The sequence below is a fragment of the Eleutherodactylus coqui genome, chromosome 2 (assembly GCF_035609145.1).
Source record: "Eleutherodactylus coqui strain aEleCoq1 chromosome 2, aEleCoq1.hap1, whole genome shotgun sequence".
In the NCBI taxonomy this organism is placed as follows: Eukaryota; Metazoa; Chordata; class Amphibia; order Anura; family Eleutherodactylidae; genus Eleutherodactylus; species Eleutherodactylus coqui.
In genome coordinates this window covers 149,671,932-149,688,428 of record NC_089838.1, presented here as the reverse complement: position 1 = coordinate 149,688,428, position 16,497 = coordinate 149,671,932, and the positions used below count along the sequence as shown (strand labels likewise).

The window sequence follows — 16,497 nt, the reverse complement described above, 5'->3', positions numbered from 1 at the left end:
CAATAGCCACAGTTTAGGCCACAGCATTGCCAGATTTAATCAAAGATTTTTAAAATGTGGCGATCAATTGCCTCCACAGAGGTCAGGTGATTGGTCATTGATCTCATTCCTGAAAGTCAACTTCATAAAAATCGCATATACTATTTGCCAGAACCCGAGAGGCTGGCTTTAAAAGATTAAATTACCAATTGTCTCAAGAGAGGTCGTATACGTCCCTTTAACTGCCAGATCCTTTAAGAACAAGGAGGGGGACTGCATCCTTGCTGCAATCTTAGAGAATTTAATAAATCACCAAATGCAATCCCTATCAGTTGACTGGAGCTAGCTAGTTCCTGAAATTAGATTAGCACAGGACATATAATCTGATACAATCAGGGAAAGGGATGAGTGTGACATTTAACACTCCTCTCTAGAGGGTCATTTTGAAAAACTAGTAATGCCTTCCGTTTGACTAATTCAGCTGGAGTGTCGCAGGCTTTTACCAAAAAAGAGCTTCATGAGTTTACTGAGCGTTTTTTGCTGGTGTATCCGGTTGGTATCCTGATTTACTCCCCTGATTTCACCCATCATGCCTCTCATGTCTGACATGTTCTGCGAGCACTTTGTGATAATACTTACTGTGTTTCCCCCAAAATAAGACCTGCCCTGATAATAAGCCCTACCCTGATTTTCGGGGGGACTTGAAATATAAGCCCCACCCCCCATCTACTATTGGTAACCATCAATGGTTTACAACCAGACAACCGTTCACGCTACATTCACTCACAGGGCGTGGAGATATGGGGTACCAATGTTAATAAAGCTCTCATTAGTTTTTTTTCAGCACCCCATATATTCGTGTTTGCAGTGTACCTTCTTTTATAATATAGCTAATAAAATGCTGTGTATGAGAGGCAGCAGGTGTTTACTGTGAGCACGGCGGAGGTCTACTGGAGAACAGGTGAGCTGCCTCATAGCAGATGACCACAGCAACTGCTACTTCCGTTACAGTCACTCAAACGCTTCCTGGAGATGTTTGTCCCTGCTGGCTCGCCTTAGTTCCTAGAGTAAGTCACGTGATGAAAAAGCAAAACAGGCGAGTATCAGGCCACAGCTGATCTCACAAGCATCGGGCCGAGTGACAGGACTGCCGGCTCCCTCCCCTCCGCGGTGAGTGACCTCCTGTGTGCGCCGCTCCTCTACTGGCGGCAGGTAGCAGCCCCCTCACAGGCAGGCCGGAACTACATTCCATGCCCGTGTGTACTACTAACCGCGGTAAGGGCGGTATAGTGGGATAGTGTGGGGGTATTGCCTACATACCGGCATATGAAGAGGTCGGTACATAGTTATATGGTGTGGATAGCAGATACAGGGGGCAGAGGACGCTGTACTCACAGGACGGTTGTATCAGCATGTACTTCCATCTATCTAGCCATGTTATACTGTGTGATATCAGGGTACGGTGTGTATACTATATACAGTGTTATATAGGGGTACTGTGTGGCTATAGTATATACAGTGTTATATTGGGGTACTGTGTGTATAGTAGATAGTTATATAGGGGTACTGTGCGGCTATAGTATAGACAGTGTTATATAGGGGTACTGTGCGGCTATAGTATAGACAGTGTTATATAGGGGTACTGTGCGGCTATAGTATAGACAGTGTTATATAGGGGTACTGTGCGGCTATAGTATAGACAGTGTTATATAGGGGTACTGTGCGGCTATAGTATAGACAGTGTTATATAGGGGTACTGTGCGGCTATAGTATAGACAGTGTTATATAGGGGTACTGTGCGGCTATAGTATAGACAGTGTTATATAGGGGTACTGTGCGGCTATAGTATAGACAGTGTTATATAGGGGTACTGTGCGGCTATAGTATATACAGTGTTATATAGGGGTACTGTGTGTGTATAGTATGTACAGTGTTATATAGGGGTACTGTGTGTGTATAGTATGTACAGTGTTATATAGGGGTACTGTGTGTGTATAGTATGTACAGTGTTATATAGGGGTACTGTGTGTGTATAGTATGTACAGTGTTATATAGGGGTACTGTGTGTGTATAGTATGTACAGTGTTATATAGGGGTACAGTGGTGTATAGGGGTACTGTGTGTGTATAGTATGTACAGTGGTGTATAGGGGTACTGTGTGTGTATAGTATGTACAGTGGTGTATAGGGGTACTGTGTGTGTATAGTATGTACAGTGGTGTATAGGGGTACTGTGTGTGTATAGTATGTACAGTGTTATATAGGGGTACTGTGTGTGTATAGTATGTACAGTGTTATATAGGGGTACTGTGTGTGTATAGTATGTACAGTGTTATATAGGGGTACAGTGGTGTATAGGGGTACTGTGTGTGTATAGTATGTACAGTGGTGTATAGGGGTACTGTGTGTGTATAGTATGTACAGTGGTGTATAGGGGTACTGTGTGTGTATAGTATGTACAGTGTTATATAGGGGTACTGTGTGTGTATAGTATGTACAGTGTTATATAGGGGTACTGTGTGTGTATAGTATGTACAGTGTTATATAGGGGTACTGTGTGTGTATAGTATGTACAGTGTTATATAGGGGTACAGTGGTGTATAGGGGTACTGTGTGTGTATAGTATGTACAGTGGTGTATAGGGGTACTGTGTGTGTATAGTATGTACAGTGGTGTATAGGGGTACTGTGTGTGTATAGTATGTACAGTGGTGTATAGGGGTACTGTGTGTGTATAGTATGTACAGTGTTGTATAGGGGTACTGTGTGTGTATAGTATGTACAGTGTTGTATAGGGGTACTGTGTGTGTATAGTATGTACAGTGTTGTATAGGGGTACTGTGTGTGTATAGTATGTACAGTGTTGTATAGGGGTACTGTGTGTGTATAGTATGTACAGTGTTGTATAGGGGTACTGTGTGTGTATAGTATGTACAGTGTTGTATAGGGGTACTGTGTGTGTGTGTGTATAGTATATACAGTTATATATTGTGTATATAGGGAGTTAAGAGACCCCAGTCTTGCAGGGTACATACAGTCAGAGGAACAGTAGACGGAGACGCACGGTACTTAAGGTTATATATTGTCTTGTAACGGTGTAGTACATAGCAGGAGGTGTGTATATGTGTATACTATATGTAGTTCTATAGGGACATTCTCCTATATCACAGGTATATAAGAACATTGTGTATATAATATATATGGGTGTTTAGGGACATTCTCCATGAAAAGCAGTATATGAGGGTATGTATGTATATCTCTCATATCATAGTTCTATATATGGATGTTCTCCTTATATATTGTGTATATAAGGATGCTGTGCACAGTATATGATTTATATAGGGACATTCGCCTTAGATATCACATATACAGGTATAAGAATATTATGTACATGGCATATATGGTTATATAGGGACGTTCTTGAGTAGTGGTATATGAGGGTGCATACATATAATATATATTATGGTTGTGTGTGTGTGTGTGTGTGTGTGTATATGTATGTGTGTGTGTGTGTATGTATATGTGTGTGTATATATATATATATATATATATATATATATACACACACACAACATTTTTGTACAGCAGTATATGAGGGTGATGTATGTAATAAATATATCTAGTGGTTTTATATTGGTGTATTCACATATAGTTATACATGGACATTCTCCTTGTATAGCACACACAGGTATATGAGGACATAGTATAGGTGTGATTCACCTGCTTGGTCCCGTGTGCTTCCACCTGGGTGGGTGTGACGTCACGTCTGGCACGGATGAGTCACATATAAACGTGATCTTCCCCAGACGGCAGCTCCGTGTTTCCGGAGAGCAGGTACTGCTGCACATCTCTTACATGGAAGCTATATCTGTCTTGTATGCAGCGTGAGATATCCCGATTCTGTCGCCATGGAAACCTCCCCAGCATTCCCTGTTGTGTAATAGCTGACTGTGCATATAGTTGTGGGTAGTTACTGGTCCGCTGGGTGTACTTAGGGCTCTATTTACCACCATGGTCACCTTTTATTGTTGGTTTAATAAAATTCTGACACTTGAGGAGAATTCATCAGTACGGTACCAGGGAAGAGCCCCACAGCAATGTATCTTATATCCTCCGAGCTGTTGTTGTGATCTCCTTCCATAGTTACTGGAGGTCGGACATTACTGGCTGTCCTGTAGTTTATGTTGTGATGTTTAGCCCAGCGTACATTGGAAGCTGGACATACAGAACTTGCATCACCCCTGAGCTTCCTACGAGGGTCTGGGTGCGTGTGCTGCAGATGCTATCCGGTGAGCGCCTCTCACTGGGCTCTCGTCGGTAGAGCAGCCGTAGGAATGTGCCTTGTGAGACGTGTAACATGACACATGACCATCTTCAGCCGTCCCGTGCCTGCCGCAGTGTGTTCCTAGGGAAGTGTTCTGGACACAAGTATCACATCTTGTCCACAACCTTTGTACTGCGGCGTCACATTGTGTTCCAACCTCCAGCAGTCTGCAATCACTTACCGTGAAGAGGACTTGTTAGACAGGGGGGAGGTCCTTGGCTACGGCTCCTTACTACAGAGCGTCTGCTAAGGCTTCACACCCTTCCACTTATTATTTTGAGGTCTTGTGCCAATTTTAAAAAAATTCCAGGTTTCCCCATCATTCTGCACTCAATACTCCATAATGATGAAGTGACAGCAGAATGTTAGAAATCTTTGCAAAAGTTTTGTTAAAAAAAAAAATGAAAAACTACCATTTTGCATTGATATAAGTATACACAGCCTGTACGTAGTTGAAGCAGTGATTCCAGCCTTCAGTCTTCTTGGGTATGATGCCACAAGGTTTGCACACCTGGATTTGGGGATTTTCTGCCATTCTTCTCTTCAGATCCTCTCCAGCTCTGTCAGGTTGGATGGGGGCCGTCTGTGGACGCCGTATTCAGGTCCCTGCAGAGATGTTAGATTGGGTTCAAGTCAGGGCTCTGGCTGGGCCACTCAAGGACATTCATAGTCGTCCCTAAGCCTCTCCTGTGTTGTCTTGGCTCTGTGCTTGGGGTCATCTTGGTCTGAATACTTATTTCAGTGCGGAATGTTAGTTTGTTTCCTTGCTTAGTGTTCACACATCACTGATTTGCTGTGAAATGTGTCACAGATTTTGGTGCAGATCTACAGCAGACTTCACCCTTTCAATTGAATTCAAATGGAAGGGGTGAAATCTACTACAGATCTGCAGCAAATCAGGGACCTGTGAATGCACCCTTAAGCTTTACAAAGATTTCTAATGTTCTGTTGTCAGTTTGTCATTATGGGGGATTGAGTGCAGAATGATGGCTGAAAATGTGATTATTTTTCTTTTTTTTTTTTTTTTTTTTTCATTCGTAGACCGTAGATTCAAATAGCAAAGCTTATTGATCTACACTAAGAAGATACACATATAAAAACATTTAATAATGCCTACATGGAATAATGAGCATCAGAGTGTCATAAAATACATAACTCTCTCTAAGCAAATATGTACATGTGTCAAAACCAAATGACACAATGTTAAGTAAATATAAGCAGAGTATTATAAAGTGCAGGCCAGGATATATGACCATACTCCCATAAAATGTCACCCAGCGCTCCCATATACTGCTGGCATCAAAAAAGGCACATATAATCCAAAGGCAGCAGTGTGAAAAAGGAGGGGGGGGGGATGAAAATACTGCCCATATTAGCTATCACTTGGTGTTCCCAAAACCAGATGTACCTAAAACACTTAGCAGTGGAGAATTTGCCACCCTGACATGACATTGCGGGGACGCTACCCTTCATTTTTGGGGTAGTTTCCTTTTTGCTGTGATGTTTTTCTGTAATACTGCGGTGTGTTCGGTATTATTTAATGCCGCTTGATAATCCTCCTGCTGCCAGCATGAAAGGGCCGTGGATCACATGATGGGCTCTCTACAGCCTCCTATGAACACAAAGGCATTGTGAGGCCCGTGATCAGTACAGTTCACCCTGAAATAAGCCTGTGTATAGCCAGCTGACATAAAATAGTCCTTCGAAGGTTTGCTGGTATTATAATAATACGGGCTCCTTCCCTCGGACGGATTTCCGCCACGTAATACGCGGCGAAAATCCACCGCGGTGCCCGCAGCTATTAGGTTCTATTGAAACTAATAGCTTAATGCTCACTGTGCGGAATTCCGCACCGTGAAACCACCCGTCCCCACCCATGGCATGCTCTATTTGCCGCAAGTGTACATGCGGACGGCTTCCATTGCAGTCAATGGAAGCCGTCCGTCACGCTATCTTCCGCTGTAGCACAGCGGAAGATAGCGTGAAACCGCTTCCCCGCCAGCCGTGTCACGCGCTCTATTGCGCATGCGTGCCGAAGCGTCATTCAGGACGGAAGACGCCGGATCCGGAGATACGTATTGGGGTCTCTGGGGGGCGCCGTGACAGGCTCCACTGCGGAATTCCGCGGCGGAGCCCGTCACGACCGTGGGAAGTCAGCCTAATAATCTTTATTTGTATAGCGCCAATGTATTCCGCAGCGCTTGCATAGACGGGGGATGCAGAAAGACAAAGTACAAACATTACAGAACCACGGTTACATAGTAATCAATTGATGGAAACAATAGGGGTGCGGGTCCTGCTCCAACGAGCTTACATACTACAGATAATGGGGTGATACAGAAGGTAAAGGGCTGGAGATGTGCACAGTATGGCGAGGTGGAGAGCGAGGGATGCTATACACATAGACAATGGTCAGACGTTTGGCCGTGTGTTATCATGACGTAACCAGTGGTATGTTTTCAGAGGAAGGCGACAGAGGCTGTTATGTGTTGTAGGTCCTATAGAACGAGAGTGATGATAAGCTTTAGTTATACAGAAGAAACTTAAAGGGAACCTGTCACCACCTATAAGCAACATAAACTAAGTAATGGTACTCGTAGGGCAGGTCCCAAGGATGTATCTTTTCTACTTCCTCGACTTCCCATCCCCACATTGTCACCCATGGGAGTCGGCTCCCACACTGCAGTGGACTCTAATCTGCAGGCTGTGTACTCCCATAGAGGAACTGAGCTAAGCAGCAGTACATGTGAAAAACACTTGGGTATGCTTATGTCACTTGCACACAAGTGTTTATAAAAACACTGCATTTTGCAGCGTTGCCTGCATTTTTACTGTATATTTTGTGCCGTAATAACGCAGGCAAAGCAAGCTGATGTCACCAATCAATCCCCCCCCCCCCCCCCCCCCCGGGTAGCATAGGAAGCAGCATTAAAAGCGCTGTACACAGCACTTTATAGAGTTTTTATAACACACCCCATTCGTATCAATGGGCAATGCAAGGCGTCAAAAACGTGCTGAAAATAGAATATACAACGTCAGAAAGACAACGAGTCGTGAATGTTGCAATAAGTTAAGTCTTCCCTTTATTCATAACTAAGAAAAAACGTTCTAATTCTTTAATATTGTAATGTTCATAAAGTTGATGTGACGGTGTGCAATGAACATACTTTGTAAACTGTAATCAAGTTATAATCTGAAAAATAAAGAATTAAAAAAAAAAAAAAGAATATACAACGTTCGTTTTAGCATGCGTCATAAACACTGCACTAAAACACTTGTCTGAGAAGCCCCATTGAAATGAATGGAGGCTTAGTTCAGCATTTTTAGCGGGTGTTGAAGACGCTGTGTGTGAGAGGCCTAATAGATCACAGACTGAACATGAGTCAACAGTGTGATGTAGTAGCAAAAAAGCAAACATAATTCTGGGATGTATTATGAGAAGCATAGAGTCTAGATCACGTGAGGTCATTATCCCCCTCTACTCTTCCTTGGTCAGACCCCATCTGGAATACTGTGTCCAGTTCTGGGCACCCCACTTTAAAAAATACATTGACAAACTATGGTCTGCAAATCATGTCCTATGAGGAACGATTAAAGGATCTGGGAATGTTTAGCTTTTAAAAAAGGAACCTGAGAAGAGACTTAATAGCTGTCTACAAATATCTGAAGGGCTGTCACAGTGCAGAGGGATCATCTATGTAATGAATGGGAGTGTGCACACAGCCTGCAGCTTCCATGAGGTTTCTGCCCCCCCAACTACCCTGTGTGAATACAGCCTGAGGGGTTGGTCCGTGGAAGCTAATACAACTCACTAATTCAAGATACTTTGAGGATTCCCTGATCTTAACCCCTTCACACCCCAGAGCGTACAGTTACGTCCTGGGCACACGGGGTTTGTATGGAGCAGGATCGGTAGTCAATCCCTCTCCATACACAGAGGGTGCCAGCTGTCTTTGACAGCCACAATCACACCAAACATGTACTGTATAGTCATATTACTTTTCATCACAAGTATTTTGATAACTAAACGCTACTTCTAAGCACTGCATACCTCTCATGGTTCTATCGCCACTACCGCATTGGCTTCCATCACAAAACAAGAGCCACAATGTTCTACTGGATTTGTCACGCAGCCAACACCAGCAGCTCCTGATTGATCCCGTTGACTTATATTGGTATCCATCAAGTTCTGCCATGGTGCCTATTACTCTGACTGAACTGTGAACACGGCCTCTGTTAAATCACATAGTTTATATATAATTTTATGTCTTTGACCTTTTTATGTTTTTATCTCATTCCAGATGGTAACAAGGCAAATGAGCAGTTGTGAAAATCCTAAGTAATGTCCGTGCTGTTGGTGTTGGATACATACCTGTATTTACTGACTACTAGGAGGAGTACCTGGAGGAGACCTGACTTAAGGCTTGTATATTCCTGCTGCAGACGCCTTAGTACTTATTCAAGTATCCACTGTAGTAACTTTATCTCAAGGTTTCAGCTACACGCACATCTGTACAGGAGAACAGGAGAGCACGAATTTATTCATACCAAATCCCAAGGCCATTCTTCTTCAATAAGTTCTAAACTCAGCAGCACAACTTCAAAGGGAACCGCTATAGTGAAGGCGTCTATGTCACGGATTAAGAATACTTTTGATTCTGTCACCAAAGCTGTCTCAAGCACCCATGGCGATTTACTATCACGTATTGTACGCCCAAAGCCAAATCTTGCCAACACTGGGAGAGAAGGAAACATCCAAATAAGAGAAGCGAGTGCAACCAAGTCCAGCTCCGGTAAAGGAGAAGATCTGGATGCCGGAAGCGAACCACTTGCAGCCGAATCTAAGAAAGCAAATAGTGCAGCTGAATCTACCTCTCAACTCACCCAAGACCGTTCTGTGGATGCTTCACAGGAAGGCATTGAGCCCAGAGCAGGTCTCTTCCATGCCAGCTATATCACCACTAACTTTGGGGAGACCTATAACAACTTGGCCCACCATATAAACTCCTACTTTGCAAACGAAGCAAGCATGGAGAAGACTAACCTTGCCGAAAATGGTAAAGGCCACAGTATTGATGCAAATGGTGACAAGGAAAAAGACTTAGTCCCTGAAACTGAAGACAGTACAAGTTCTGCAAAGAAAAGTATTTCCAGCTTTCTTTCTAATCAGTCCAGTAACGTTCATGCTTTTGTGGGGAGCTATCTTGGGGGTCTTGTTCCCAAGTTCAGGCCGGAGCAGAAGCCTGCGTTGGAGGAAAAGGCAAAAGAAGCAGAAAGTGATGAATCTGAGAGTAAGACGGAGCTAGAAATAAGTAAAGATAAAGGTGCTGATGAAAAAGCCAAGCGGTTGTCTCTGCAGAGGGAAAAGGTAGGTCAGACCTATATGAACACGAGCACCACAGAAGCCCCAAGAGTGCTGTAGCAGTTGTTGAAGGGTCAGGCTGAGTTGGCAACATACATGCAACCATGTAACTAGTCTGTTCAACCTGTGTCCTGGATGAATCTATACTACATTCATAGGGGTGTATGGAGCCCTACTTTTTGCTCCGTATGCCTGCTATGTCATACAGAGACATTTTCTGCTTTTCCTGCAGAAGCCCCTGTTACAGCCACAAGTCGTTAGACAGCCCTAGTCCTAATGGGGGACACAAATTCCATACACACTAAGCAGACAGCAGTGGGGGGTCAGGCCTTCCATCTTGGCTTTAAATGCATTTTCCATTGAACAAGGTAACAGTTTTCTGTCCAACAGATGCATGCCATTTATCTTATATAGAGAAATATGGAGATACTAATCTGTGCAGAAGCATAGGTGATTCAATTTCACCCGCTTTGGCACAAATGAAAGTGACAGTAGGTGTGGTGGAGAGGCAACAGCAAGACAATCCCCAAAGAGAGAATGGTTTTGCATGTGGTGGCCACAGACAATTACTCTCTCCTTATCCTTCCTGACTGATTCTTCTCTAGTTTTGCTAGTCTGCTTGCCACTATTGCTACATGAGGCAGTAGCTGCCGCCTAATCAGGTTGCACAGGTAGCCCTGCTCCTTCCAGATGGCACATCCATATATGCCGTGATAAGAGGGTTTACTGTGTCTCCAGCACAGCCTAAAGAGCATGGAGTAGATAACCGGACGTGGGCGGTTATATAAGAGATACAGGGCCATAGAAGGGCATCAAGACTGGTATATGCTCCTTTATGCAATGAGAAACAGTAAGGCCTCATGTCCACTTGAAAAATACAATCCGCGCTGAATCTGCTGCGGATTTCCGCAGCGGATTCTGCACGGATTTGCTTTAAATGGTATTTTTTTTGCATGCAAATGTCCGCACACATTGCTATCAATGTGATAGCAATGTTGCCGATCCGAGTGGAATCCGCGGCAGAATGGAGCATGCCGCGTTTTTCTCCCGTGCGTGAAAAACGCAATTCTTTTAAAATGCCATCTGCGGGTGCAAAAATCAATTTAATGGACCTGCGGATGGCCAATGATTCCCTATAGGCAAAATCCGCTGCGGAATCCGCAATTCCATTTAGCTAGTGGACATGGGGCCTAAAAGTAAAAGGCCCTTTTAGACGGGACAAATGTGGGGCAAACGATACCCGACACTCGTCCCCGCACATACTAGTTTCCGTGCACCTGCACAGGAGCTAGTATCACTAGCTCACAGTGGGGAGTTTGGAGGGGAGTTCTTTCCTCGTGTTCCCCCACCCCTCTCCATTGACCTAAAGTGCAACATAAGCTATCGACGATGAGCTGATCATTTAATGTAAATAGTAGCCGTTCAGTATTGAACGGCTGCTATATTAAGTCAATGGAGAGGGGCAGGGGAGCGCGAGGAGAGAAACCTCCTGCTGATCGCTCTGTGAGCAAGCCAGCGATACTAGCTCCTGTGCAGCAGCACAGGAGTGAGTGTTGCGGGAATGAGTGTCGGGCATCGTTTGCCTGACGTTCGTCCCGTCTTAATGGATCTAAGCACCGTCAGACCCCAACAGAATGATCTCCAGTGGGCTGCTGGTCTCCAGGTTTCTGACTAAACTGTCAGACTCCATGAGGGCCTGGCATCCTGTAGTGGGACCCGGGCTCACAGCCCAGCATGGTATTCGATTTGCCATTTTCAACATCTTGGTTTGCTAGAACGGGATGAAAACCCACTTATTTATATTTAGTAGCTGGAAACCTGTACAGAGCCAGTCCTCGCAGCTGAGAAGTGGAAACAATTGTATCTTATCTAGGCTATGCCTTAGGGCTCATTCTTATGGGTAGAATATGCAGTAAATAGAACTCATTGATTTAAATGGGTTCATTCACAGCTGCGTATTTTTCATGCAATATTTTTTTATTTTTCCCAAACTTGTTAAAAAATTACGCTCTGTGTCCCATTTTACTGCATATTATGTGCTGAAATAGGCCATAAAAGTGAATGGGCTAGTGAAAATACACAGGAAACCTGCATATTCACTGTGCATTTGTGCATGAAAACAATGTGGCCTTCTGCGTGTGTAAGTGTGCAAAAAACACACTGAAGGCCCGAAATACACAGGAAATGTTTTTGCTCAATGACTATGTTGCGTATCTACGGTCAGAAATACACTCCCGCTCATGTGAATGAGCCCTTGGGCTTCGTACATCACCCGCAGCTGCACGCATCTTTCTGGAAGCTTGCTATATTTCATTCTACAATCCCGGCTGCTTGGCTCACAGAGCACGGTCTATACTGGTACACTGGGAACAGGACTAGCTGTATATAGACTTCTGGCCTCTGAATGTAAACGGACACCATTTTTTCCATATCTTTAGTGTGTATGCCTAGAAAGCTCCCAAGATACATGTTAAATGTGTCCATAGACGGAGGCAAAAAAAAAGGCCTTTGTCCAAGTGGTATAAATGAGTATACGGGGGGAAAAAAGGATACCATGTAGTGTTTTGGTTTTTTGGGGGTTTTTTGTAACGTGGAAGCCTATGGTTGATGGATGCTATGACATATACATTTGCATCATGAAGGTTCATGGTATAGCTTCCCATTTGGAGCAAGAGAACAATGTTACTTTTCCAGCCTTTTGTTCCCACCACTTCACATCTCCTTTTAGGTCAGTCACTAATGGGAGTAAATACCAACAGATGGGTGAATGAGCCAGATATAGTATGTGAACCCGACTTCATTCATGTACTACACGAAATACACAATCACACATGAGTTCTGCTGTAGGCAACTAATCAAAGCCTGAACCAACAAGCCCATCACCTGGCCCTTCTAAGGCCTCTGGCACACTGGTGAATTTGTGGCCATGTGTTGGGGCCATGTTATTTCACGGACAGCACACGGCCCCACTATAGACAATGGGGCTATGCAGACTGTCATGATTTCATGCAGATCAATGGTCTACGTGGAAAAAAACTCAACATGTCCTATTCCTGTCCTTAACACGCGTGAGAAATGGGGCATGCTAATGCATGTCTGATCGCTATGTCCATGTAAATCAGATGGCACACTGATGGGTATCGGAGTGCTGTCTGAAGTGAGTTGCGCCCGAGTCTCTTGGCACAACACGGTAAGTGTACCCGACCTAAGGCTACTACTACATAAATGCCATCTGCTGCTGCCAGCACTCGCATTCTCCTGACAATTGCCTAGTTGAACTTGCAAGTGCCTCCCAGCAATTACAGGAGTGTTAACGGGCCGATGGTAGCATAACTCCTACTTTTTAACACTTGGCCCTTTCCCTTATCCCTCTAGCTCCTCCTACGTTTTACACCTACCCGTTTCCTTTTATACCTCTAATTTTACACTTGGCCCCTTCCATATTCACTTTTTTCCATTGAAACAAAAGCCTCACTACCTGCACCTATTACTATCAAATCGCCCTCTGCCCCTTGATCCTGGTCACCCTTTATGAGCCTATGACCTTCCCATTGATTTGAACATTAAAGGGTTTGTCTATGACTGAACTATTGATGAATTATACTCAGGATAGGTTATCAGTAGTTTATCAGAGCAGTTCTGCTGCTCGGGATCCTTACTGATCAGCTGTTACTTGGGCCATTGTGGTCGTGCACTGAATTGATTTCTGCAGAAAACAGACAGCTCTGTTCTCACTGCAGTGGCCAAGCTTGGTATTGCAAGTAAAGTTCCCATTCATTTCAATAGGAGCTGTGCTTGTAATGCCAAGCCTGGCCATTGCAGCGGGAACAGTGCTGTTTACTTCCTGCTGAATCAGCTCAGTGCATGAGCAAATTGGCCCGAAAAACGGCTGATCAGGGAGTATCCAGGGCTCAGACCCGCACTGTTCTACTACTGATGGTCTATCCTAAGTATAAATAATTTACAATTGGACAACCGCTTTACAACGACATTTGTTTACGACTTTGCGAATGACAGTCCTCAAAATCTTAGGACCGACGTTTCTGCAGTCTTATAGCTCCCTTTAAATACTGAAGTCCTGGAAGATCTTGCGTTGTACACCGTTTAGGAGTGATGAACAACATTTGCTCGTCTTTTCCATCCCGCTTGCCTCATTATTTGCAGGAGAACTTTGCATTTAGCTGCCAAATTCGGGTAATTTTATATAGCTGTATGTAAAACCAAATATTCTAGATTCCTTTCCGTACGGCCTTTATTTCCAGCATAGTTAGGTGCAGCCGCCCTGATGCCCGTTTTCTGATGTAACTGCTTCCTGGAGCTTAGTAGTCAGACTTGTACTGCATGACATGCAATGTCTGTCTGCCCGGCCAAGTAAGGTGCTTTCCCTGGTAATGAAGTGTCAGACGTTTCCGTTCTAGAAAAGTAATGAGAATTCGGAGGACGTAGTAGTTCTGATCGGGGCCCATTAGGACATGGATTAGCAGGGGAAGACGTTCTGCAGAAGGGAGTGCTCTGTAACCACCAGTGTCTAGAGGAATACCGCAAGATGTGTCCGAAGAGGAAATGTAGATGGCAACCTGCTATCATCCTCCAGAAGTACAGATGCATATCCTTCCATTTCCATACAAGTGAGCCTTCATGTACATGAAACAGACGGTCACCTGTCAGAGGACGTTATCGATCCAGCCATACAGAACACGCTCAAGTTTACTCTTCAGTACATAGCTTTCATTAACCTGTTGTCAGCTATAAGCACCATAAACTAAGTAACGGTGGGGTCCGGGGAGCTGTCTTATACTTTTTTGGTCTCTCGTTCTAAGTAAGCACACGCACTACTTCTGTGACTCTCTATGGGAGTGCACAACGTTTTCTGAAAAAGTCACACTTGCTGTCTACGCACTGACTTCACCAGTGGCCACCACAGGAACGGATAACCAGGTGATTGTGAGATACAGCTCCTTGGACTATAAGCACCATAACATAGTTTATGGTGCTTCTAGTTAACGACAGGTTTCCTGTAAACTCTGCATCATCAATAAAACCCAACAGGACTTTTGTAAAATACCCCTCAGTTAATAAATTAATAGTGAGTTATGTGGAAGTTGATGCCCCTTTGTTAAACTTCATGAGATGGGATATGATATGTTGTTAGTACTTGGGTCGACATATGATCCTATGGTCCGTACTGAGGTGCTCCACCACCAGTAGAGCATAGTGAAGATGTTTATTACACCTACCTTCTGAGTAATGTATATAGCAGCTCATAGTCATTAAAGCATAGGCAAAAATGGCGTTCTGGATGGAAATTGGTGCGTACCTCCATGCTTGGAGGTCACATTACCAAGCTGCTTGATGGGTTTATGCAGGTGGAGTGGACCTACTGATATGCACTAATATCTTTTTCTGCATTGTAGATTATTGCACGCGTGAGTGTCGATAACAGAACAAGGTCTTTAGTTCAATCGCTGCGAAGAGCCTCTGACCGCAGATTATGCATCAATCGTGTTGAAGAGTTGAGCTGTCACCTGCTAGAGTTTCCCGAAACCAGAGGAGTTGCAGTTAAGGTATACAGTGACTGAGATATCAGCAGCTTTATCTATATGGTACAAGTTTGAAACTAGAGTAAGCATACGTTCACACGTAGCAGAAAATGTGGTGAATTTAACACTGCGGAAAATCCACATAATTTCCATGTCAAAATCCATACCATTGATGCGGATTTTAGTGCGCACAGTAGACTTCATCCCTTCTATTGAAGGAGTGAAGTTAGCTGTGGATCCTCGCCAAAATCCGCACCTCTTTCCGCTACATGTGAACGTACCCAACTCTCCCCCTTCTCAGGCAACCAGTCCGTCAATAAATTTGCTGCTGGCACCTAACGTTTTGTTGTCCTCTATGGCATTTCTTATTGACAGACTGCTCAATAAATTAAAACTGGTTCCTGGAGAGGTTGACTTGTCTCCTGAGTCTACGAAGTTGATAAGCCATTGTCAGCCTATTTGTGGTCACCATGCATCCTCCACTATGGCGTGCACTGCTGGTCTACCACAAGCTTACATGCAGAAGGCCTCATCTACACACAGATGGAGTCATGCAGCAGGGAGCTATGTTAAGAAGCAACTGAGGTGGTATTTAAAGATGTCACTGGGAGAGAAGGAACACCGGCGCTAGCGGAATCGCACTGGTCATCTATCCCGCTCCTGATGCTTAGTGGATTCTGTGTCCTAAGGTTTAATATTGGAGAGTGATATTTTCTTTTTTTTTTTTTCTTAATTCTAGGAAAAAGCCATTCCTTACCTACTGCGATTACGACAAGCACATGATGAAACCCTTCGAGCGTCTGTAAGAGAGGCTTTAGCCTTGATTGGTTACAATGACCCTGTTAAGGGTAGAGGAATTAGGGTACTCACCATCGATGGTGGAGGAACCAGGTAAAAATATTACTGACTGATATTGCTTATTACACAAGTAACAATTGAATACAGTAAAATATATTTCTGTTTGGCATCTCATAATATGAAAAGTTTGCTTAGCCGGTCAGCCCAGCATTGCATTATAAAGTGTATGTTCGACAATAGAGAATATTCATCCTGTTCTGCACAATCATTGATGTACACTTCTTGTACCATATGACTGGTATTTACATTTTCATCACAACATGGCTTTGATGTTTGTCCCTGTGCTTGCTGCAGAGGAATTGTAGCACTGCAGACGCTACGGAAGCTAGAAGAACTGACCGGGAAGCCAGTACATCAGCTTTTCGATTACATCTGTGGTGTCAGCACAGGTAAAGCCAAACGTTTTCTGAGCACTGATGCCTATTATCACCATGTA

General features: G+C 44.0%; 1 protein-coding gene across 2 annotated transcripts in view; it reads left to right on the top strand.

Moving 5' to 3' along the window:
* The first annotated feature begins 1,032 nt into the window (after positions 1–1,032).
* The window catches only part of PNPLA8 (patatin like phospholipase domain containing 8), a 52,326-nt gene continuing 36,861 nt past the window's right edge, over positions 1,033–16,497 (top strand). The window contains exons 1-5 of one of the 2 annotated variants that reach the window (XM_066591762.1): positions 1,033–1,149; positions 8,603–9,669; positions 15,078–15,227; positions 15,943–16,094; positions 16,356–16,450. In XM_066591762.1, coding sequence (XP_066447859.1) covers positions 8,644–9,669; positions 15,078–15,227; positions 15,943–16,094; positions 16,356–16,450 — 1,423 coding nt within the window. In that variant the 5' untranslated portion in view covers positions 1,033–1,149; positions 8,603–8,643. Of the gene's footprint in view, positions 1,255–8,602; positions 9,670–15,077; positions 15,228–15,942; positions 16,095–16,355; positions 16,451–16,497 lie in introns of both variants that reach the window. The other variant, XM_066591763.1, reaches the window with a different exon arrangement.